General features: G+C 46.4%; 1 protein-coding gene across 2 annotated transcripts in view; it reads right to left on the reverse strand.

Annotated features, from left to right (window-relative positions):
* ADAMTSL4 (ADAMTS like 4) overlaps window positions 1–26,944 on the reverse strand; it is a 195,848-nt gene that overhangs the window by 103,490 nt on the left and 65,414 nt on the right. For both annotated transcript variants that reach the window (XM_063947136.1, XM_063947137.1), the window contains exons 4-5: window positions 23,424–24,783; window positions 22,275–22,377 (exon numbers count right to left, since the gene is read on the reverse strand). In XM_063947136.1, the coding sequence (XP_063803206.1) occupies window positions 22,275–22,377; window positions 23,424–24,783 (1,463 nt within the window). The remainder of the gene's footprint in view (window positions 1–22,274; window positions 22,378–23,423; window positions 24,784–26,944) is intronic.

Here is a 26,944-nt window from a genome sequence, read left to right on the forward strand (position 1 = left end):
AAAATGAGATAGCAAGACTGAGTAACATAGCTTTCATGCCGTTTAGGCCAGAATCTTGGTTTATACAAATGCAAGAAGGGAGAGAACCAAAGCGAGAAGATGGATTCTTGAGGAATTATCTAAACCGCAACAGATAGTCGATTTAAAAAGTTGATTTTCGACATTTAACATCTGACCAAAACCTTTTGTATGGATGTGGTTGACGTGAGAATTCATCACGTCAACACTTATGAGGTGGTCAACAAAATTAATGGTTGAAGGGTTGTCAAGCACGGCAGTATCCATAACAGAACTGGGGGGTGGGGGGGTGGATGTGCGGGCAACAGTCAATGACACATAACCAATATTATAATTACGGAGAGAACCCATCTTTGACAAAAAGCGTGCCACCTTTCCGCAGTCAGCAATGGTCCTGTACCCGAGCACAGATGTAGGAACTGCGCCTATGTGTCACCTTCTGCATGGATCTCAGAGTGCCTCCTGGACACAATTACTGGAAGTCCTGAGTGTAAGAATGTGCCTATAACAGCAGTTTATCTGCAATTAAGGCCAGCTTGCCTTCTGATCCATCCTCCCAGCTTCATGAGCATTCCAACCTCTCCACATAGCTAACCTTCACAACAAGTGCAAGGCCTTCTCTCCCATGCCCCGCAGCCGACCTCACCGTGCCTACTGACAGTGAGACAACACAGCTGGAGGAAGACAAGTTAGGCCCTGATCCACTTTGCGCTAAGCTGGGCAAGAATTTCACCTCTTCCAGACGGATTTCTTTCCTTCTTTGCTAAAGCTTAGCAGGTACCCTGCGGCAGGTGCTTGGGACTCAGAGCGCACAGCCCGTGCCAGTTAGTCTTGGAGCGAGTGTAGTCGTAGAGCGATGTTGACATGTTCTATGTGTTTGTGTTTTTTGTTCAGTTTATATGCCAGAATAAGCGGTGTAGAATTGGATATTTACACTCAGGATGGGACCACTCTTTCATGTGCCTGGCTTGTATTAGCGCTAGGGGACTCGGAACTTAAAGAAAACTGAGGAAACAAAAGGCAAAATAATTACACAAGAGGCTTTTGTTCTGCATGCAAGTACCAGCAACTGAGACAGGGAAAGGTTGGTGCAAAGTACAGGGGATCGGGCAGGCCTGGAGGGCCTGGGCCTGCAACAGATGTGTAGCCACTCCCCGCAACATGGCTGAGCCATGCACCTTCTGTGGTGAACTGAATGGATGGTGACATGACCATGGCCCACACACAAAGCTGCGCTCCCTTAGAGCCAAGGCATAACTTTCCTAATGGTGGTCCTGACAAGGACACAGCAAGGTGTGGCCCTATAAATAGCCAGACTTTACCCATAATGCTCTTTGTAAAAGGCTTCCATTATTAAATAAAATTATTACTATTATTACTGTATTTGTATAGCACCGCCATGTTATGCAGGGCTGTAGGGGTATATTTACTAAGGTGCGGGTTTATAGAAGTGGATTTGTTGCAAATAGCAACCAACCAGATTCTACTTCTAATTTATCTAGCATCTTCTAGAAGATAATAGCTAGAATCCAATTGGTTGCTATGAGCAACAGATCCACTTCTATAAACCCGCACATTAGTAAATATACCCTGTAGAGAGAACATGCGATCGTTTACATCAGTCCCTGCTCCACTGGAGCTTACAATCTAAATTCCCAACCACACAAAGTAGGGACGGTTTTTTATTAATACACTATTAATATACAGTATGTATGTTTTTGAACTGTGGGCGGATTAAACATTTTTTTTTTTTTTAAAGCGCATTTTGGCCGAACACAATTTCTGTACGTGTTTAATCTGCTAATTTTCATACCACATCTCTAGAAGAAACCCCATTCACTGGCCCTCACAACTGCCCCCAGAAAATCTGCATGGCGAACAAAGAGTTAAAGTGTCCTTTAAAGTACAGCCTACCAGCCCCCATTACTTATCTAAACTTTTCTGTTTTCCTTTCCCATAAAATAGGTCTTTATCAATCATGAGAGTAAGGAGACCTCAGTACTGTGTATATTACATAGGTCACCGCCATGTATTTGCATTTTTATTTATTTTTTTGAATACATTACTGGAGTCAATATCAGGGGTGCTGAGAGGGGGCAAGACAGGTGCAGAAAATCAGGCCCAGGCTCGGATGGGGGGGGGGGGGGGGGTGCTGGAGACAGTAAGGAATGGGGAGCACCCCCACCCCTGGCAAACTACAGGAGGCCTCCTATTCTTAGTGGGGTATCACACCCCCTCGTAGGGCCACTCCCCCCTCTCTAGCAATGGGACAAGATAAAGATCTTTTTGGACCTACTCAAATAAGTACTGTAGGTGCTATTCCACAAAAGTGAAAATTGGAAGGTCCAAAACAAAACCTGTCCCACTAAAATTACAGAAAGAGATTTATTTATTACCGGTTATTTATATATAGCGCACACATATGCCGCAGCGCTTTACAGAGAGATGTGATATCCGACATCTTTTTCAGTGCTGGAAAAATAACTACAGGGAATAGCCCCAATGTCACGGTGAACTTCTGCCGTCCCCACAGATTATCTTGCCCCACACAGACATACATGTCCTTCCCTGTTACACTAATTAATGCAAAACGGGTGCAGAATGGTGCAAAAAAAATGAATAAATCATTAGCATGTAGACTCAGCTCATCAGAGCGTTTGGTAATAAGCCCTGCTGTCAGTGACCGTTGCATTATCCCACAAGGAGGGAAAGCCGAGGTTCTTACAGGAAACCGTAGGAAGATAAAACATCAAAGAGACTAATACCGTAATAGGATGTTATTCAGCACCTACAGGTAAGTCATACGATCCGGCCAGGTGATACTATGTTGCGCGCAGTTTAAACAGAAATTATATTCCCAGATTAAAGTGTTATGATGCCGGTGACAGCTAAAGAAGGAGACAAATATATCAACAGGGGTCTGGTGTCTCTAATGAACTGGCAGCATAACAGAAGAGATCCGCTAGTGCCTCAGAGACCGTGGGTCTGACGCAGAGGTGGATGCAGTGGCGAATTCGCACATTCACGGCCAAAGTAGTCTACGCATGCGTCCGGGTCGTACTGCGCATGCGTCCCCATGGATACCACTGGAAGCGCAGATGGAATGTGGACGCAGGGAGAGTGGAGTTCAGTAAGCGTTACCGAGTGGTCACAGGGGGAGTGGCTAGCTGGACGCAGGGGTGTCGCTGCCCGTGGCTGTGTCTAGGCATGCAGGACCGTTACGTATTTGAGCAGCTGCAAGTGAACGTCTCAGTATGTATAACACTGCCCGCAGCAATCGCATAAAGACGCAGCCACGCCTTCTTCCGACTCAGAAACAGGCCCAGTGTGTGTGGAGACGCTGCCCCTATTGTTACTGATCTGCACATTATTATTGCTATTTATTTGGCGCCACAAGGGTTCTGCAGCGCCTTACAAAGCATGTAAGCATCAACAGTACACAACAGTGACCAAGAGGGATACAGCATAAAACATTGGGGAACATGGGATACAAGCTATAAAACATTGGGGAACATGGGATACAAGCTATAAAACATTGGGGAACATGGGATACAAGCTATAAAACATTGGGGAACATGGGATACAAGCTATAAAACATTGGGGAACATGGGATACAAGCTATAAAACATTGGGGAACATGGGATACAAGCTATAAAACATTGGGGAACATGGGATACAAGCTATAAAACATTGGGGAACATGGGATACAAGCTATAAAACATTGTGGCAGATGTATTAAGCCAGGAGAAGTGATAAAGCAGTGATAAATGGAAGGTGGTAACACACCAGCCAATCAGCTCCTAACTGTCATTTTCTAAATCTGTAGTGATTGGCTGGTGCGTTATCACCTTGCGCTTATCACTGATTTAGCACTTCTTTATCTTTTCTCCAGGTTAATACATCTGTCCCGTTGTGTCATATGCAGTCACAGTGCCCACAGAGGTAGCGCTGCCTGCTGAGCCTAAAGGTTTGGTGCCAATGTTGGCAGGGGAGGAGCACAAAAGGGAAGAGGGCCCTGCTCGTGAGAGCTAACAGTCTAGGGGGAAGAGGCACACACACACACACACACACACACACAGATAGAGGTGACAAAACTCCTGCATCCTGCTCTCGCCTGCCCGCTACCCCCCCCCCCCCCCCGATTCCTCAGTGAAATGGGCGGTCCAGGCAGCCTGAAGACATTGTATTGGGTCATCTTGGCCCCGCCCCTCACTTGACTGACTAAAATCCCGGTTTTCTATTGTGGGGACTGGACCATGATTTACATCATCATGATGCCACAACCTCAGTAGCTCCCACCTACTTCGCCACATTATTCCCCCAACCCCCCACATATGGCACCTGATGGCTTCACCTTCCACCTTCTGGAAGAGTGGGCAGCATGAAAGTTGGCAGGCCTGATCCTGTCTTGTATCTCTGGTACACAATTCAGAACGTTCTATATAAATTTCCTGAGAAACCGAGGATTACAGGATATTTTGAGTGTGCAACCTACGTCACGTCAAGCTAAGTCACTAATGAGCGCTTTCTAAAGCGATTACTTGCAGTATAGTCACCTTAGGTCAGACAATCTCTGCATTGTGCAATCTCCCGGGCCTCTCACGAAGCCAAAATGTTTTGATGTCGCCTCGACCAGCGGATGAAAGAAACAAAATGTAGATTAACAATAGCTGCCAGAACACGGTCATAGCTCTGCCCCGGCTGATGGATTCCGACTCTACAGTACGTCAGCACTTAGAGGGCCTGTGTCACATTCCACACAGACACACAGGGGGAATGGCGGACTCCCGCTGCGCCTAATATTTACTAAATAATTTGAGTTTAATTGGACTTTCTCAGGGGAAACTTCGGCTGCCCGTCACCGGCTGATCTCGCTGGATGGAGATGAATGTGGACTTTCAGAAGCAGACAGGGTCGTACCGAGCAGATTTTGCTGAAAAAGCAGAGACCTCCAAACCCAGCTGGCTGCTTCACCAAAGTTTTATAACGGAGGGATTGTGGTTCACTTTTATTTTTTGTTATAGTTCTTGTTCCAGCTTAATATTTTCTGGAATAACAGAGCGAAAATGAGTTATGGCTGACGTTTGGGGTTAATGAATTCCAGAGAGGCTGCTGCGTCCTTTGAATGAGACATCTAACACGAGGCGTGTTTATTGCGCTAAATAAGTTGGTTAGAGAACTTTTATAAGGACTGGCATACGTTTTGCTATGTGTTTTAAAGCCTTATTTTCCAGAAGAAGTGTAAATATTAATAAAAGGTATCAGGCAGAGTAATGTTCCAATCAAAATGATCTTGTTGGGCTTGGTGCGTATACTGTGCAGCTGTCAAGGGCGCTTAAGGTCTTTTGGCGAGTAGGGGCGTCTGAAAACACACGGCCGTGGCAGGTTATGCTCCACAGGAATGTTTTTTTTTGTTGAGGTGGAAAAAAATCAGATACCAGATATGTGGAATAGACTTTCATAGAAGCATGGCAGCAGGCAGCGAGCAACTTCTGAATTATTCGTGACTAAATAACAAAAACAAGATATTAGTGATCTTGGCTCTTGCAATCCCTTCATTGTGCAAGGCTCTGACCGAGTTTCCTGACACACCGTGCTGGTATGCATTTTCCCTTCGCTGGTACAAAACGGAGGTGCTCGTAGATAGACGTCAACCTGCCGACTGAAAGCTGCGGAGATGTTTCTGCTCCTGCGTCACCAGGCGGATTAATCAGTGAGGCCACAGCAGTGGTATGCAGACGTGCTATTATATACCAGGTGCCATTTCAATTAACCCCCTGTCCTGATGTTTACTTTGGCGCCTGACAGCCAGGACATTAAATTACATTTCCAGCAGGTACTCTACACTGGAAAAAGTACCCGGATTTTTCCTGCCAGTTAAAATAAATCCAGTGTAATAAATTATTTTGAAAACGTAGGACTATTCTTAGTTCTGTAAGCAAACTCCCACTAGGTGGCTGGGAGGGTGACAGACACAGCTGGTAGGTTTGCAGGCCTAAATACATGCCCTAAGGGCCAGATTCTCACCCGCATGCAGCTGCTTATGAGACCGCATAAAGGCGAATTGAAGCAAGCTGCGCATCGGTTGTAACGAATATGCGCGTCTTTGTGTACAGGGCAGGGCTTCTCCCTACACACAGGGAATGGATATTTAGCTGGGGTATTTATGGATCTCTACAGTGTGGAAATAAACACGCAGGAGACCAGGTATCACCATCTTGATGGGGCGATTTATGTGTGGAGGCCTGGAGTTCCGGTCCGATCAAGCTATTTATCCAAACCCTGCCCTTTGCTTCCGAAGTGCTAGAATCAGTGATGCAAGTAGAAATATTTTCTTAGTGGTACTGAGTGTCGAAAAATGGGCGTGGTCATGTGTTGTGAGGGGGCGTGGCCACATGCTGCTAGTGGGAGTGGCTACCTTACACTAGCGGCGTGGCCACACAACAGCCCCCTTTTTTGGGGGGAATCTGGAGGCAAGGCTAAAAATATATAGTAATGCCTCCAGTATAATAGAAATATATAGTGATGCCTCCAGTATAATAGAAATATATAGTGATACCTCCAGTATAATAGAAATATATAGTGATTCCTCCAGTATAATAGAAATATATAGTGATACCTCCAGTATAATAGAAATATATAGTGATGCCTCCAGTATAATAGAAATATATAGTGATGCCTCCAGTATAATAGAAATATATAGTGATGCCTCCAGTATAATAGAAATATATAGTGATGCCTCCAGTATAATAGAAATATATAGTGATGCCTCCAGTATAATAGAAATATATAGTGATGCCTCCAGTATAATAGAAATATATAGTGATGCCTCCAGTATAATAGAAATATATAGTGATGCCTCCAGTATAGTAGAAATATATAGTGATGCCTCCAGTATAATAGAAATATATAGTGATACCTCCAGTATAATAGAAATATATAGTGATACCTCCAGTATAATAGAAATATATAGTGATGCCTCCAGCATAATAGAAATATATAGTGATACCCAGGGCCGGTGCAAGGTTTCTCGGCACCCTAGGCAAAACATGTGCCTGCTGCACTCCTCTCCTCTCCCCCCCCCCCCCCCAAAAAAAAAAAAGAGAAAAACCCGCCCAGACGCTAAAAATTATATTTTAAAAACCCCACTATGTGTGACATTTTTTTGCGGGGACCCCCAGAAAGGCTGTAATGTGTCTGGACACCGTTGGATAGCTTACTCCTGAGTGCAGCCAAACTGAATCTTTATACATTCACTGCCATGCAATATACAATGGAGCGCAACGGGGCATGTATTTATGCTATGTAACTGATATATACGTGTGTGTGTGTGTGTGTGTGTGTGTGTGTGTGTGTGTGTGTGTGTGTGTGTGTGTGTGTGTGTGTGTGTGTGGTGGCACTAGTAAGTCCGTGGGGCGGGCAGACATGCTTGAGCGGGGAGGAGAGAGAAGAGCAGCCCCTCCTCCCTCTGCGGCCGGGACCCCGATTATGTGCTGCACTTTATTATTAGGAACTGGGGCACTGGCGGTAGGCACAGCGCTGGAAGCGGCAGTATTACAATGAGTCAGTGTGACTCTTTGTAATGCCGGCGGCTGTGCGCCCCTACACAGCGGCGGGCCTCTGTGCAATGCACCGCTGCTAGTTCCGCCACTGGGCAGCACGCTGCTTACTCTATGTGTATAGCATATTAGAGGCGCTGCCGATGGGTTACACTCATACCGTCAGCGCTGCAGGGATGCCGCGGCCGCCCAACTGTTCTCAGCCGCCAGCGCTGACAGTATGAGTGTAACCCATCGGCAGCGCCTCTAATACTCTATACACATAGAGTAAGCAGCGTGCTGCCGGCTAGTGGTACAGTTCTTCTGCTCCTCTCCGCGTCTCCGGTAACACTCTCAACATATTCCTCTTAAGGAAGAGGAGGAGCTGAGCAAGGGTCAAGAACCATTCACCAGTACCGTGAGCTGCCGCCCTCCAGTGGCCGCCGCCCATAGGCAGCTGCCTAAAGCTGCCTGGTGGTGGCGCCGGCCCTGGTGATACCTCTCCAGTATAATAGAAATATATAGTGATACCTCCAGTATAATAGAAATATATAGTGATACCTCCAGTATAATAGAAATATATAGTGATACCTCCAGTATAATAGAAATATATAGTGATACCTCCAGTATAATAGGAATATATAGTGATGCCTCCAGTATAATAGAAATATATAGTAATGCCTCCAGTATAATAGAAATATATAGTGATGCCTCCAGTATAATAGAAATATATAGTTATGCCTCCAGTATAATAGGAATATATAGTGATGCCTCCAGTATAATAGAAATATATAGTAATGCCTCCAGTATAATAGGAATATATAGTGATGCCTCCAGTATAATATAAATATATAGTAATGCCCCCAATTTAATAACAATATATAGTAATGCCTCCATTATAACAGGAAAATACAGCCACTGTCGCACTCCCAGTAACCCTGACAAAGTGGGAGGAGCCGTCATGCTGCTTTGCGGCACATTATAATTGTGGTAATGGCAAAGTGTGTGGCAGGTGGTACAGAGTACCCGCTGCCAAATTCTTATGGGTACTCCGTACCCGAGCGTACCCGCATACTGGCACCGCTGGCTAGAATGTTCTCAGGCCCCTACACCTCTACTAAAAAACAAACAAACCACACCTTCAATGCTGCGCACACCTGCCGCTGGTACTCCACAGTTCCGGATTCAGGATAGTGCCCTGAAGCTGGGACTGTCCCGGATCAATAGACACAGTTGGGAGGTATGGTACACCAGGACCTTGGGGGTCAATCCGACCTGATCGCATGCTTCCATTTTTCGCAGCGATCAGTTCACTACTGCGCATGCGCCGCAATGCGCAGGCGCGACGTACAGGTACAAAGCGGATCGTTGCTGTGCGATGGATTTAATGAAGAAACCATTCGCACAGCCGATCGCAAGGAGATTGACAGGAAGAAAGCGTTTGTGGGTGTCATCTGACTGTTTTCAGGGAGTGGTTGTAAAAATGCAGGCGTGGCCAAGCGTTTGCAGGGCGAGTGTCTGATGTCAATTCCGGCCCCGGACAGGCTGAAGTGATCGCAGCGGCTGAATAAGTCCTGGGCTACTCAGAAACTGCACAAACTATTTTTGTACCGCTCGGCTGCACATGCGATCGCACACTTGCACAGCAAATATACACTCCCCGGTGGGTGGCGACTATGCGTTTGCACGGCTGCAAAAAGTAGCTAGCGAGCTATCAACTCGGAATGACCCCCTCTGATCTCTTGGCCCGGCAACGTTTCAGTGCAACTTGGTGATCCATATGCAAGGCCAAATGGTTAACAACTCTATAGTTCGGCAAGAAGGCGGCTTCGCTGTGTGTGGCCAACTTAAGCCAACCTGACATTCGCTGTAATTATCTCTGTGCTGGAAATGTACATTCTCTGCTCTTACTCTAACACTTGGCAGGGTGCTAGCAGTCCCAGAACCAACTCCTATTGCTGTGTTATACTCACAGCTTCATTTAAACAGCGGCTATAGAAAGGCACCAGGGGAAACTGGCTCAAGGGCCATTAAAGGGGCACTCTAACTCTATACGGCTTTCGCTGGCTTGTACATGCACTCCTGTTACTTTTACTAACACACAGCTCAACATGGCTGGTTTTCTTTCTGTGCTTCTCAGCCACGAATTTACACCATCAGGCAGGATTGTGCATGTGTGCTGGCTTTATACAGGACATGACGCCACCTTCTGCACTGGGTACAGCAAGCAGTAGGGTACAACCGGGAATAAACGCACATCTAGCCGCAGCAGCAGCCAGATCTCCAAAAATAAAAAAATTCTAAACACAAAAATCTTAATTTAATTACTTTGAGCAGCAGATAAATATGGGTTGGCGCAGAAAATGTAATTGATTGCATAATGGCTTTTTTATCATCTGAAAGTCAACGACACCCAGAAGAATGTTAGAACATTCCTCAGAAGTACTTTCTAGAGGACAGACTAATCCTGAGAACAGAGATATTTAATGTTATCGTTTGATGTACCTGGGGTAACGCGATAGAGACATCACTCAGCTGCCAGTTCCAGGTAACTGTGACACAGTGCTAGATCAAAGGCCCTAGGCCTGAGATGTGTGCTGGCAGCGTCCAGCCAGACCTTAGCCAATACGCTGGGAGAGTGTCTATTTCTAGACAATGCCGTCTGTCGCTCAGAACGCCGCATTTGAAGCAGTTTTAAAATAGCTAAAGTTTCAGGCCAGGAATAAGCCGTTTCCACATATTCAGAAGCTTTCCAAAATGTATTCCTGGATGAGGGTTCAAATGATCCCTCCCGACCAGGGGGAATTGATGCGCTTGGTAAAATGATATAGAACAGTTTAGCTATCAAGCCAGTGGCTGCTGAATAACTCTTCACTACAGATTTAGTGATAAACCTTTACACTAGCAAAGGGGGGAGATGTATAAAGCTTTGGAGAAGTTGCCCTAAGAAACCAATCAGCTTCAAGCTGTCATTTATCTAGCACAGTCTTTGAAAGGATAGTTACAAGTTATTTGGTTGCTTTGGGCATCAAGTTCAACTTCACTTTCTTTCTATCCAAGGCTTGATACATTACCCCCGAAACTACTTAGGCATGGCTTCCACGTTGTCACTAATATCTAGTAAATGAATGGGAAAATATGAGAATTGGTTCAATGAATAAAATGATTGTCTCAAATGTGGGCAGCCATTTTGAAAAAGGTATGCCTTCTTCAAAAAGGGGGGTGGACGGGAGGATTAGGGGGACTGGGGGTGTCACTAGGGGTGCTTCTACCAATTTCTAGGTGCAAATCAATCCCAACGCTGATCCCCTTCTCTTGAATACATCCTTCTAGGCTGAGTGCAACATTGGAACAGTGGATGTACCTGCAAACATTATTGTGTTCAAGGACAAAAAAAGTCTATTAGACTCAAGACTATCCTGCCTTAACCAGGGCACTTGGGATGTGTATATAGGCAACAGTAACAACATAAAATAAATCAATAAATTAAATAATAGACTGTGGACGTTCTCACAGAAGGTAGAAAACGTGTTCTCACAATTTAGAAGAGCTTTAAAAGACCCTCATCCAGCCAGCCAGAAACAGGGCAATCCCAAATTAAAGTAACTTTAAATGTACTTAAAAATACACATGGCTAAATAGAGTGCAAAAGGTCGGGGGTCAGCGAGAGTCAAAGGGTTCAAACCACTCAGGAGAAAGGGCAGGCAAGATGGACTTAACAGCACTTGTCCTGCAAAGTCCCCTGTTCTAAAATAGAGGTGATGATGGGGTGTAGGTATGTTTGCAGGGGTGGGGAATGCGGTCAGTCTATAAAGAATATCAGAGAAAACATAAGCATAGTTCCGCAAACATTTCAAAGAGCAGACAAGTTGCTGCCAGAAACTATGTTCTAGGAACGTACACTGTCTTTAACTATCAGTCTGCCGGACGGGCAGGAAGGGTTATGATAGGAAACAAGTGGGATGGAAGGATCCGGCTGTACGCTTACGGTACTGAATGACGCAGGGCAGGAAACAGGATAGCCTGCAAAATCAGTGACACAGTTCATACAGGCACCACAGCAATGACACCATGTGACGATGACTGCACGGATCACTGTCCATGGCTTAGAATGAAAACAAACGTCGACATCTACTTAACTTGGCAGAATTTAGGAGAACTGGAACACAAGACTCACACTGCCAGGGGGAAGCGAGAGGCTCTGCTAGCTCAGTCACTTAAGGCGGGTACACACTAGGCAATGGGGAATTGCCAGCGATGGATGACTATATAGTTGAACGATACAGCATTCAAAGATATAGGGGGTAATTCAGACCTGATTACTGGGCTGCTAGTTTTGCGGTGTTGCGTTCAGATAGTCACCACCTTCAGGGGGAGTGTAAATTCGTCGTGCAAGTGTGCGATTGCATGTGTACGCCGAGCTGCGAAAATCCAGTGTGCGCAGTCTCTGCGCAGCTCAGGACTTACTCCTCCAGTGCGATGAGAACAGGCTGATCGGCGCTGGAACGGACGGCAGAAACCCTCCCTGAAAACGCTTAGTAACACCTGCGTTTTTGCCGACACTCCCAATCAGTTGCCACCCAAACACGCCCGCTTGCTGTCCATCACCTTGCGAACGCCCGTGTGAATGGAATTTTCGCACCATCCCGTCGCTGACCGGCGATGCCCGTTGTTGTTGTCTGGCGCGCGTGCGCATTGCAGTGCATACGCATGTGCAGTTATGACCTGATCGCCCGCTGTCCGAAAATGGATCTGAATGACCCCCATAGTGCGTACACACTGAACGTTATCGTTCAACGATAAATGCTCAGTGACGTCACCGCCAGCATTCCCGAACATGCAGCTCAGCCCGACATTGGGGGTAATTCAGAGTTGATCGCAGCAGCAAATTTGTTAGCAGTCGGGCAAAACCATGTGCACTGCAGGTGTGGCAGATGTAACATGTGCAGAGAGAGTTAGATTTGGGTGGGTTATATTGTTTCTGTGCAGGGTAAATACTGGCTGCTTTATTCTTACACTGCAATTTAGATTTCTGTTTGAACACACCACACCCAAAACTCTCTCTCTCTGCACATGTTACATCTGTCCCCCCCCCCATCCCCCCCCCTGCAGTGCACATGGTTTTGCCCAACTGCTAACAAATTTGCTGCTGCGATCAACTCTGAATTAGGCCCTCTCTGACGGGTTGAGCTGCATGTCAGCTCAATATTGGTGATCGCTGAATGGCATGCGGGAGTGCGCATCGTTCTTCAGTTACCAATATTACCTCCCACACACACTGGACGATATAGCCTAAAAATAAACGATAACGACATTTATGTTATTTGTTTTTTAGGCTAAAATCGCCTAGTGTGTACCCCCCTTTACACAGCTGCTGATAAGACCACAATCTGCCATATTACACAAGTCATGTACTATTACTACAACTACGAACTCCTCTAATTAATATCCGTATAAACAGGGACTAGAGGTGACCTCACTTAAGCCTTTATTAGAACAATGTGTATATTATACATGGGATAATGTATTACAAGGATATTAAAAACCTTGAATAAAGACCCATAAGCATATTAAAAAGGCAGAGAAGGCTATTATGAGGGTTCACGGAAATCCAGGATGACTTCTAAGAAGCTTATAATTTACAAGAGAGAATAGAAACATAGAATGTAATGGCAGATAAGAACCACTTGGCCCATGTACACACACTTACATACTAGTTGTTGGGAGCAAAGTAACCTACCAGTATTTCTCTGACGTCCTAGTGGATGCTGGGAACTCCGTAAGGACCATGGGGAATAGCGGCTCCGCAGGAGACAGGGCACATCTAAAGAAAGCTTTAGGATCACCTGGTGTGCACTGGCTCCTCCCCCCATGACCCTCCTCCAAGCCTCAGTTAGATTTTCTGTGCCCGACGAGAAGGGTGCACACTAGGGGCTCTCCTGAGCTCTTTGTGAAAGTTTTAGTTTAGGTTTATTATTTTCAGTGAGACCTGCTGGCAACAGGCTCACTGCATCGAGGGACTAAGGGGAGAAGAAGCGAACTCACCTGCGTGCAGAGTGGATTGGGCTTCTTAGGCTACTGGACATTAGCTCCAGAGGGACGATCACAGGTTCAGCCTGGATGGGTCACCGGAGCCGCGCCGCCGGCCCCCTTACAGAGCCAGAAGAGCGAAGAGGTCCGGAAAAATCGGCGGCAGAAGACTTTCCTGTCTTCAGATAAAGGTAGGCGCACAGCACCGCAGCTGTGCGCCATTGCTCTCAGCACACTTCACACTCCGGTCACTGAGGGTGCAGGGCGCTGGGGGGGCAGCGCCCTGAGACGCAATAAATCGATAGAAAACCTTTTATGGCTAAAATAAATGCATCACATATAACTCCTGGGCTATATGGATGCATTTAACCCCTGCCAAAACATACAAGAAAACGGATGATAAGGACGCCGAGAAAGGGGCGGAGCCTATCTCCTCAGCACACTGGCGCCATTTTCCCTCACAGCTCAGTTGGAGGGAAGCTCCCTGGCTCTCCCCTGCAGTCACTACACTACAGAAAGGGGTTAAAAAAGAGAGGGGGGCACAAATTAGGCGCAGTATAAACAATACAGCAGCTATAAAGGGAAAAACACTTATATAAGGTTATCCCTGTGTATATATATAGCGCTCTGGTGTGTGCTGGCAAACTCTCCCTCTGTCTCCCCAAAGGGCTAGTGGGGTCCTGTCCTCTATCAGAGCATTCCCTGTGTGTGTGCTGTGTGTCGGTACGTTTGTGTCGACATGTATGAGGAGAAAAATGATGAGGAGACGGAGTAGAGTGTCTGTAATAGTGTTGTCACCCCCTGGGGGGTCGACACCTGAGTGGATGTACTGTTGAAATTGCGTGACAGTGTCAGCTTTGTATAAAAGACAGTGGTTGACATGAGACAGCCGGCTACTCAGCTTGTGCATGTCCAGACGTCTCATACAGGGGCTCTAAAGCGCCCGTTACCTCAGATACAGACGCCGACACGGATACTGACTCCTGTGTCGACGGTGAAGAGACAACCGTGATTTCCAATAGGGCCACACATTGCATGATTGAGGCAATGGAAAAAGTTTACACTCTTCTGAGAATATAAATACCACCAAAAAAAGGGGTATTATGTTTGGTGAGGAAAAACTTCCTGTAGTTTTCCTGAATCTGGGAAATAAAATGAGGTGTGTGATGATGCGTGGGTTTCCCCCCGATAACAATTGATAATTTCTAAAAAGTTATTGGCAGTATACCTTTTCCCGCCAGAGGTTAGGGTGCGTTGGGAAACACCCCCTAGGGGGGATAAGGCGCTCACACGCTTGTAAGAACAAGGGCTCTACCCTCTCTGGAGATGGCCGCCCTTAGGGATCCTGCTGATAGAAAGCAGGATGGTATCCTAAAATGTATTTACACACATACTGGTGTTATACTGCGACCAGCAATCGCCTCAGCCTGGATGTGCAGTGCTGGGTTGGCGTGGTCGGATTCCCTGACTGGAAATTTGATATCCTAGATAAGGACAGTATATTATTGCCTATAGAGCAATTAAAAGATGCATTTCTATATATGCATGATGCACAGCGGAATATTTGCCGACTGGCATCAAGTATAAGTGCGTTGTCCAATTATACCAGTAAAGTGGTCAGGTGATGCGGATTCCAAACGGCATTTGGAAGTATTGCCTTAACAAAAAAGGGGATGTACCCCAGGTCGCCTCTCAAAATAAGACGCCGTATTATCAGGCGCAGTCCTGGTTGGCAAGCGGACAAAAGGGTTCCTCTTTTCTGCTCGTGACAGAGGGAGAGGAAAATGGCTGCAGAGATCAGCCAGTTCCAAGGAACAGAAACTCTTTTCCGCCTCTGCCAAGCCCTCAGTATGACGCTAGGGCTTTACAAGTTCAGGCACGGTGGGGTCCCGTTCTCAATGAATTTCAGTGCGCAGTGGGCTCACTCGCAAGTAGACCCCTGGATCCTTCAGGTAATATTTCAGGGGTACAAATTGGAATTCGAGACGTATCCCCCTCGCCGTTTCCAAAGGTCTGTTTTACCGACGTCTCCCGCTGACAGGGAGGCAGTTTTGGAAACCATTCACAAGCTGTATTCCCAGCAGGTGATAATCAAGATACCCCTCCTGCAACAGGGAACGGGGTATTATTCCACACTATTGTGGTACCGAAGCCAGACGGCTCGGTGAGACAGATTTTAAAATCTAAAATCTTTGAACACTAACATACAGAGGTTCAAATTCAAAATTGAGTCACTCAGAGCAGTGATTGCAAACCTGGAAGAAGGGGACTACATGATGTCTCGGGACATCAAGGATGCTTACCTTCATGTCAAAATTTACCCTTCTCACCAAGGGTATTTCAGGTTATGGTACAGAACTGTCACTATCAGTTCGGACGCTGCCGTAGGGATGGTCCACGGCACCCCGGGTCTTTACCAAGGTAATGGCCGAAATGATATCCCTTCGAAGGAAGGAAATTTTAGTTATCCCTTACTTGGACGATTCCCTGATAAGGGTAAGATCCAGGGAACACTTGGAAGTCGGGTAGCACTATCTCAGGTAGTGTTGCGGCAGCACGATTGGATTCTCAATATTCCAAAATCGCAGCTGGTTCCGACGACTTGTCTTCTGTTCCTAGGGATGATCCTGGACACAGTCCAGAAAGAAGGTGTTTCTCCCGGAGGAGAAAGCCAGGGAGTTATCCGAGCTAGTCAGGAACCTCCTAAAACCGAACCAAGTCTCAGTGCATCAATGCACAAGGGTTCTGGGTAAAAATGGTGGCTTCCTACGAAGCAATCCCATTCGGCAGATTCCACGCAAGACTTTCCAGTGGAACCTACTGGACAAATGGTCCGGGTCGCATCTTCAGATGCTTCAGCGGATAACCCTGTCACCGGGGACAAGGGTATCCCTCCTGTGGTGGTTGCAGAGTGCTCATCTTCTAGAGGGCCGCAGATTCGGCATTCGGGACTGGGTCCTGGTGGCCACGGATGCCAGCCTGCGAGGCTGGGGAGCAGTCACACAGGGAAGGAATTTCCAGGGCTTATGGTCAAGCCTGGAGACATCTCTTCATATAAACATTCTGGAACTAAGGGCCATTTACAATGCCCTAAGTCAAGCGAAACCCCTGCTTCAGGGTCAGGCGGTATTGATCCAATCGGACAACATCACGTCAGTCGCCCACGTAAACAGACAGGGCGGCACGGGAAGCAGGGGGGGCAATGGCAGAAGCTGCAAGGATTCTTCGCTGGGCGGAAGATCATGTGATAGCACTGTCAGCAGTGTTCATTCCGGGAGTGGACAACTGGGAAGCAGACTTCCTCAGCAGACACGATCTACACCCGGGAGAGTGGGGACTTCATCCAGAAGTCTTCCACATGATTGTGAACCGTTGGGAAAAACCAAAAGGTGGATATGATGGCGTCCCGCCTCAACAAAAAACTGGACAGGTATTGCGCCAGGTCAAGAGACCCTCAGGCAATAGCTGTGGACGCTCTGGTAACACCGTGGGTGTTCCAGTCAGTGTATGTGTTCCCTCCTCTGCCTCTCATACCAAAAGTACTGAGAATTATACGGCAAAGGGGAGTAAAAACGATACTCGTGGCTCCGGATTGGCCAAGAAGAACTTGGTATCCGGAACTTCAAGAGATGCTCACGGACGAACCGTGGCCTCTACCTCTAAGAAAGGACCTGCTCCAGCAGGGGCCTTGTTTGTTCCAAGACTTACCGCGGCTGCGTTTGACGGCTTGGTGGTTGAACGCCGGATCCTGAAGGAAAAAGGCATTCCAGATGAAGTCATCCCTACCCTGGTCAAGGCCAGGAAGGACGTAACCGCAAAACATTATCACCGCATTTGGCGAAAATATGTTGCGTGGTGGGAGGCCAAGAAGGCCCCTACAGAGGAATTTCAACTGGGTCGTTTCCTCCATTTCCTGCAAACAGGACTGTCTATGGGCCTAAAATTAGGGTCCATTAAGGTTCAATTTTCGGCCCTGTCGATTTTCTTCCAAAAGGAACTGGCTTCAGTGCCTGAAGTTCAGACATTTGTAAAAGGGGTACTGCATATACAGCCTCCTTTTGTGCCTCCAGTGGCACCTTGGGATCTCAATGTTGTGTTGAGTTTCCTAAAGTCACATTGGTTTGAACCACTCACCACTGTGGACTTAAAATATCTCACATGGAAGGTGACGATGCTGTTAGCCCTGGCTTCAGCCAGGCGTGTGTCAGAATTGGCGGCTTTATCATATAAAAGCCCTTATTTAATATTTCATTCTGACAGGGCAGAATTGAGGACTTGTCCTCAATTTCTACCTAAGGTGGTTTCTGCATTTCACATGAAGTAACCTATTGTGGTACCTGCGGCTACTAAGGACTTGGAGGATTCCAAGTTGCTTGACATGGTCAGGGCCCTGTAAATATATGTTTCCAGAACGGCTGGAGTCAGAAAATCTGACTCGCTGTTTATCCTGTATGCACCCAACAAACTGGGTGCTCCTGCTTCTAAGCAGACGATTGCTCGTTGGATTTGTAGTACAATTCAGCTTGCACATTCTGTGGCAGGCCTGCCACAGCCAAAAATCTTAAAATGCCCACTCCACAAGGAAGGTGGGCTCATCTTGGGCAGCTGCCCGAGGGGTCTCGGCTTTACAACTTTGCCGAGCAGTTACTTGGTCAGGAGCAAATACGTTTGTAATATTCTACAAATTTGATACTCTGGCTGAGGAGGACCTGGAGTTCTCTCATTCGGTGCTGCAGAGTCATCCGCACTCTCCCGCCCGTTTGGGAGCTTTGGTATAATCCCCATGGTCCTTACGGAGTTCCCAGCATCCACTAGGACGTCAGAGAAAATAAGAATTTACTTACCGATAATTCTATTTCTCGTAGTCCGTAGTGGATGCTGGGCGCCCATCCCAAGTGCGGATTGTCTGCAATACTGGTACATAATTATTGTTACCAAAAAAAAAAAATTCGGGTTATTGTTGTAGTGAGCCATCTTTTATAGAGGCTTCTCTATTATCATGCTGTTAACTGGGTTCAGATCACAAGTTGTACAGTGTGATTGGTGTGGCTGGTATGAGTCTTACCCGGGATTCAAAATCCTTCCTTATTGTGTACGCTCGTCCGGGCACAGTATCCTAACTGAGGCTTGGAGGAGGGTCATGGGGGGAGGAGCCAGTGCACACCAGGTGATCCTAAAGCTTTCTTTAGATGTGCCCTGTCTCCTGCGGAGCCGCTATTCCCCATGGTCCTTACGGAGTTCCCAGCATCCACTACGGACTACGAGAAATAGAATTATCGGTAAGTAAATTCTTATTATTTCTGGATTGTGGGGGAAAACAGAGTACCCAGAGGAAACCCACGTAAGCACGGGGAAAATATACAAACTCCACACAGTTAGAGCCATGGTGGGAATCAAACCGATACCTCAGTGCTGTAAGGCAGTAATGCTAACCACTACACCATCCGTGCTGCGTTTTCAATATAATAACAAGATGTACAGTGATTTACATCATCAAGTAGACAGGTAAGGCATATGATGCTGTAGATTATGTGATCACATGGCAGCTCCCTCAGTGGCCATTGAAGTGGGCGGGGCTTGCAGCATTGCGCTATGTCCTCATCCACTCTGCCCCTGAGTGGGATGCAGTTAAGTTGCAGACGGTCGGGATCTCGTGGGCAGGATACAGACGACACCCACAGAGCAGAAATAGAACCTGTGGCGAGCGCGGCGAGCCCGCCCGCAAGGGGACTCTTTGCGCTCGCCCTGTTGCCGGCATCCTGGCCGCCGGTTTATTATACTGAACCCCCATGAGTGGCCTTTCTTATTTTTCTATTTTTTTTACTAATTCGGATACTAAAGCCTGATTATTATTTGTTCAGAGGAGGCATGGCCACGCCTCCCATATTTGGCCACACCCACGCAGTATCATGCAGACCTGCCAGGGGAAGCTAAGCATCGCTCAGGTGCCACGGCTAACTTTTATATGTAGAAAACCTTTAATGTCACCACATACTGATAACCGGGTCCCTCTGCCGCTCACCTGCCTGCGTTCCCGTTACCAGCCCTGCGCTGTGGAGCCTGGATACAGATAAACATCATGCTACTCCAGCTGCAGTTGGTGTGCTGATGTCACACAGATGGGGTGTTACGCGTCCTGCTGTTTAATGATGGGAGTGTGTCAGGGATATCCCTGAAATGACTGCTGGGCGCATTGCACCACAGGGAACAATACAGGATATGAGCAATAGAGACACAGAGCACTAGAGGAAATGGAAAGCTCTTATAGTCTCAGTGTGTGTGTGTGCGGCATTCTATCAGCCCAGCACGCGTGTTCCTCACAAACATCCCAGCATCCTTCCTGCAGCGGAATATCTCCCATGTCATCCTCTCCACCTCCTGGCATGTAACGTTCTCACCAGCAGGACTGGGACAGCTGGCGGTAGAATGCTTCGGCGGAAATATAGATACTAGCAAACCCTGCTGCCTATAGGCTGGCATGTCTTATAGAGATTGGAAAACACTCAGTGAGCGGGATGTACTAAGCGGAAAATGCGGTAAACTCCCTGTTTACCGCATTTTCCTGATGTACTAACCCCCGGCCGGCAGGACAGCGCCGCGGCGGGGTACGCTTTACGCTTTAGCTGGCGCACGTCCATAGAAGCCTATGGGCTTCTCTCCGCGGCGCTGTGTGAGGAATCCGATCGGATCCCTCCCAGCATGCCCTGCAGCCGCCCCCGTCACCCCGCGCATGCGCAGACTGACTCCTGGGGCCGAATCCCGGAAGTCAGGCTGCCGCTGCGCATCGCGGAGGACAGTTCTTATCGGAAGAGCTGTCCTCCGCAATGCTGATCGCATATGTTAGTACATATGCGATCAGCCTCGTGGCGCAGGGCGGCGATGTACATTAGTACATCCCGCCCAGTGTATGAGGATACCACTACATATCTCATTAGATATTACCTGTTCATCTTTACACTTGCAAACCTCTGCATTCTGTTATGGTGTGCAGGCACCTAATGTGTCCTTCCTCTAACACAGGCATGTCTAAACTGCGGCCCTCCAGCTGTTGAGAAACTACACATCCCAGCATGCTTTGACACCGCTTTAGCATTCTCTATGTAGTTTCACAACAGCTGGAGGGCCGCAGTTTGGACATGCCTGCTCTAACATATGCTTAACCACTTAACTGACGATTTGTTTCCCCAAAAACCGCTCCGAAATTATCTGGGTTTTTTATGAGTGAATTAGGTGAAGGACATGAATTTAACCCTATCCAAAATGATTTTAGTGAAAAAAAAAATATATATATATATTTTTCTTGAATTTTATTTGATAGATTTGTTGTCAAACATCGATGAGTACAGTGTGACCATCGGAACATTGGAAACATCGCGACCATCGCAGCTTTCAATCTGAAAACCGGGACAGCCTCCAGGTACACAGGGAGGGCTTGGGCGGGTTAATTTACACTTCCCCAGCGGCTGCCATTGTCTGCAGCCGCTGGATAGGGGGGTTCTGCCGTGCTGACCTATCAGCAGTGATCAGCAGCACGGCAGACACAGGGGGAGGGTGCAGAAGCGGAGGGAGGTTTCCCCTCCCTGCCGCTGCTAACACTCTCTATCTGACTGGTCACATCTGATGCCATGCCAGGCAAGTGGTTAATAAACACTAATTACGGCGTAATGATTAGTGTCACCGCTGTACAAAGTTACTGTTTGTTTGCGGTTACCCTTTATCTAATAACGGGTTTGGGTTTTTTTTCACATGGCAGTCTGTGCTCAATATACATTTGTGTACAGTAAAAAAAAAAATTACAATGTGCTTTCAAAATGACACTTAAAATATCTGTTAACGTGAATAGATACAGTAGGTAGCGGTATCTAGAATCTTTTCTCATGTCACTGGTATTATTATTATCCTTCATATTGCGCCACAAGGGTTCCGCAGCGCCCAATTACAGAGTACATAAACGGGACAATAGTGACTTACAGTAGAAGACAATATAGGACAAGTACAGGCTAAATAAACATAGCTACATCAGCAGATGACACTGGAATAAGTATCAGGTGGCAGAAACTATGGGATTAGGTTGAGGATGTTTAAAGTAAGAGAAGGATAAGCAAATGAGGGTTGAGCGCCCTGCTCGTGAGAGCTTACATTCTAAAAGGGGAGGCGCAGACAGACAGGGGTGACACAGATGGGGTATACAGGGAGCGTGGAACAGAGGGTTAGGATGAGATTAGGCTGGATTTGGGGAAGAAGTGGGTCTTGAGAGACCGTATGAAGTTCTGTAGAGAGGTGGAGAGTCTGAGGGGGAGAGGTAGAGAATTCCAGAGAAAGGGGGCAGCACGTGAGAAATCTTGAAGGTAGGAGTAAAGGGAAATTTAATTTTGATCACAAATGAATCAAGTAATCCACTCAATCGGAATACCCTCACTGGCCGTATGAGTCTCTATGAAGGTATATAGAGTTAACTAAGGATAAATAAATACACAGAGGGCTGGCTAGGGAGATAGATGGACCAAAAGTCCTTTTCTGCCATCAAAGAGGCACCATGAGGCATAGGACATTTTCCTTTAAAGAATGCAGTAATATGATGTTTACAAACCTGTTAGACTAACGAGTATAGATTTTATATGTGCACCTTGACCAGTGATAAGACAATGGCTGTATTATGCTACAGTGGCATTCCGAAGACACCCTTACCTTCCGTGAATGCTTCCCACTGGTACAGGCGACCCATGAACTCCTGGCTGTTAAACGTGGCACACTGCAGAGCCCTGGCATCGGGGTGCCCTGCTGGACAAGGCTGTAAACAAAAGGGAGGGAAGAAGGGAATTACTTTCTCCTGCCAAAAAAAAAAAAAATGGAGGTTGTAATATGAAACCTCAATCACACATCGACAGCCATATTGTAACAGAGGGAGAGGCATATAGAGAGGAGGCTAGACGGCCTGCAAAGTTATTTTTTCCTAGACGTTCAGTGCTTTTACATATTATTAGTACTACTGTTAGTTATTTCTCATTCAGTTATAAACCTAGGAGATGTTGCCTTAGCACATGTAACCTATCACGGCTCAGGTTGTGTGCTAGTAGTTACTATGGCAGCAGCAGAGGCTGACATAATACTAGAGAACATTAGCGGTGGCACCAGAGGGACTGGGTAATGCAATTTATACAAGGTTTCCACCATTTCTACTTATGTGGCAACACCTTAGTAAAAAATCCATATTGGCAATTGAAACAAGGCCATTTGCTGAGCACTTACTTTGTAGTAACCTTTTTCAATTCTTCCAAAGGTTTGAAACCTAAAAACTAGAGAGAGTATTCGAGTATTAGTAGTAAAGAGTGAATCAACATGAAATGCTATGCTCTGAGAAAGGTGTGTTGTTAAATCAGCCTCTGAACTCATAGGATGGCCTTCTCCTCCCCTAGCTCCATCTAGTCTTATACACTTTGGGACGAAGTCTACTTTGTTTAAGAGGAGTTCCTTGATTGGACCTGAATCAATTTGTCTTCTATCTGCTTCAGAATGAAGAACAGAGCGTCTTGGAACCCAAGATATTAGGTTCTGAAAACCAATTATAGAGATGGAGATGATTGGGGAGCATGTCTGATGACTACACAAAAGTGAGCTATATAGGTAAATTTACTAAGGTGGGAGTTTTTTTTAGCACTGCTGATGTTGCTTACAACAACCAATCAGATTCTACTTAACATTTATCTAGCTGCTTCTAGAAGATAACAGATAGAATCTGATTGAAAAAACAAAAAAAACTCCCGCCTTAGTAAATTTACCCCGTAGTGTCTGGTCAGTTGTATGGACTACAGTACTTACAGCTGCATATTAGCATACCTCTTGGGTGCATGACTTGTACTGCTTCTGCTCTCCCACGCAGTGGAAGTCTTCAGAGCCAGGATTGTACAGGTTAAACTGGGGAGGTTCAGAATTGTGATGTTGTCTTGGTCTTGTGTCCTGTCCTCTTTCAAAGGTTAAGGGTGAATTCCTCCCCAGTGATGTCCAGGGATCTCCCTGCAGAGGTCTAGGAGCAGAAGGATTATCTCGGAATATGCTCTGGTACGTCCTGCCGCTATCTGTGCTGGGTCTGTAAGGGCTTTGTCTCTGGCTGCGGGACCTAGGCAGGTGGGACGACTCCGACTTGTAACGGAGTTGCTCATCTGATGTTACTTCAGCACTGGTGGGGTCAGTATCTTGTAAAGGCCTCATGCCATGCCTATGTGATTGTGCCAAGTCTTCATCGTGTAAATTGCTTCCTTCAGTCTGGGTGCTCCTCTCACTGACGGTCTGATGTCTACTTGCCAAATTTTTCATCAATATATCCACCCGCTGGCCTGCTAGTTTGCCTGGTGTTGGTTTGATCGTACCAAACATCCTAGGTGAGTTCATCTTCTTACGCTCTTGCCTCTTTACCAAGAGAGACTGACCTTCCAGCATTTGCGCTGCAGAGGTTTTCAGGAGTTTCATCTTGGTGTGCTCATCTTCTTCAAAATGCAAGAAGGTGGAATGGGTCGGAGATGAAGTTGATAGTATCCTCCGTACTACAGATGGCTTCTGGAGAGCAGGCCCTGATGTTCTGGTGCTAGAACTATGAATGTTTCTACTATTTCCAGGCTCATTGTGCTGCAAGAGATCATCCTCATCTTCTTCATTTGAAGTATTGCTAGAATTTGAAGTATCAATATCTTCCCAAGAATCCCAGAGATCATGTAAGAAATGTGGGCTAGTGTCTGTCGCCTTAGGGAAAAACATCTGACTTTGATCTTCCTGGGTGGAATTAACATTTTCGCCACTCTTGGACTCATGTTGTCCCTGAGGTTCTCCATGCTGGAACCCAGTATGCAACCTTTCCATTGGAGAACCAACACGTTGCTCCGGCCACGATGGATGAGAAGACCGACTTGTTCTCTTTGGTTTTCTCGGGGCTGGGGTTCCTTTTTTTAAAGACTCGTCAACCGAGACTGGGTCACGATGTGGAGACTCGCTACCGTACACTCCATGATCTGCTAATGACACCTTAGTAGTCCCAATAGCCTTCTTTCTCTCTCTCCTTGGGCTTGCAGTGGTCCCAATTGTCATCATTTTCTGGTGCCTCTTAAACCTCTGTGCATCATCTTTATCTGTATGGAGTGGCAATGAAAACGGTATTTTCCCATAACCGTATTTCCCAGGCCTAATCGAATTTCTAACACGAGATCTATGGGACACAAAACAAAAAACTTTTTGATTTATTTCATTTAATTACTTACAGTATAAGTTCCTCAAATAAATATTTAGGATTCTAAGAACACTTCCATTGATAATGATTATTAATGTATACACCATTTGTTACCAAATGGGCTCAATGATTCATGAGGCATGTCATAATTACAATGTTATCTGTTGGCTAGAAAAAACGTGAAAATCCCCTTTCACCTCATTCGTAATTCTTGGCACAAGCCGTGGGTCGGCAAAGGAAAACAGATTCTGTGCAGGAGCTGCCCATACAAGGCATTAAGAAAGCTGCAAGGATATCTAAACACTTAATTGCTTGAAACTGGCTCGGCGAAGAGAAAAAAAAAAAAAAAAGTCCCTTTTCTGGGGAGACGAAGTACAAATTTCCATCACTTTACTTTACATAAACAAGATTGTGATCAAGAGCGGGGATTGTTTTGGCTACCCAGTAAAACAGCATCTGCAGCATTTAAAAGTATTCAAAGTTGAACTTCTGAGCGCTAATGTTTTATTGTAAGCTGACCCCAACTTGAAAGCCTGACAGTGTTGAAATTGGACAATACGTTCATTTTAGTAAGCGCATGTTATTTCGGCTGCTAGACAGGTTTACAATAGGTATATATGACCGGTGTGACACCAAACCGTTGCTATTCCATGTTTTAAGCACGAGATTCACTAAAGAGTGGTGTCTTCTCTGAACGGCTTTAAAAATGATCAATGACTTGTTTAAAAAAAAAAGTTACAGCATCTAAACGTGACCGCATTACCTACAAACAGTAGGCAGGAGGACGGAGACTTGTGCTGATATATACAGTACTCTATCACTTCATGAAGATATAGTTATGCCATGGAGGGCGAGGCGCAGAGTAGGAATAGTTGCGTTCTCATATTGAGTTATTCCAGTTCACAAAATGGCTGCTTCAACTAGAGAAGAGTTTAAGTATACCAGTAGAAGTAATTGCCTGATTATTTGCCGTGCACTACTGAACATTCAGCTGTTCTTCTTATGTAAAATATTATTTCATAAGCTCAGCAGAGATTTCAGTGCGTGAATGGAATATTTAATGTGTGCACCTGGGCTTCGGATGAGCTGCTATATTGTGGATAGAACTAAATGTCAAGAGCAGCAAAGAAACGTACTATACACAGTAAAATGCAGTCACAGCAATAGTTATCAATAAAGATTACATTTTCCATCCCCCAACAGTTGGGAGATTGGAATCATGACATGGTGGTAGGGCTACTTTGCGCTATGGGCGTTGCCGCATCTTTGGGGGGCGTGGTGACAAACTTGGTCATCGTTTTTAGCTACCCTACTCTCATCTCTACTACTCACACTGGTACACCCTCACACCTACCCTACTCCCACCTATACTACCCACACCGGTACACCCTCACACCTCCCCTACTCCCACCTATACTACCCACACCGGTACACCCTCACACCTACCCTACTCCCACCTATACTACTCACACTGGTACACCCTCACACCTACCCTACTCCCACCTATACTACCCACACTGGTAATATCCTCACACCTACCCTACTCCCACCTATACTACTCACACTGGTACACCCTCACACCTACCCTACTCCCACCTATACTACTACCACTGGTAACACCCTCACACCTACCCTACTCCCACCTGTACTACTCACACCTACCCTACTCCCACCTATACTACTCACACTGGTACACCCTCACACCTATACTACTCCCACTGGTAACATCCTCACAGCTACCCTACTCAAACGGTACACCCTCATAGCTACCCTACTCCCACCTATACTACTCGCACTGGTACACCCTCACACCTACCCTACTCCCACCGGTAACATCCTCACACCTACCCTACTCAAACGGTACACCCTCATAGCTACCCTACTCCCACCTATACTACACACACGGTACACCACCATAGCTACCCTGCTCCCACCTACTATATTCTACCCACACTGGTACACCCTCACACCTACCCTACTCCCACCTGTACTACTCGCACTGGTACACCCTCACACCTACCCTACTCCCACCGGTAACATCCTCACACCTACCCTACTCAAACGGTACACCCTCATAGCTACCCTACTCCCACCTATACTACACACACGGTACACCACCATAGCTACCCTGCTCCCACCT

The sequence above is a fragment of the Pseudophryne corroboree genome, chromosome 12 (assembly GCF_028390025.1).
Source record: "Pseudophryne corroboree isolate aPseCor3 chromosome 12, aPseCor3.hap2, whole genome shotgun sequence".
NCBI lineage: Eukaryota > Metazoa > Chordata > Amphibia > Anura > Myobatrachidae > Pseudophryne > Pseudophryne corroboree.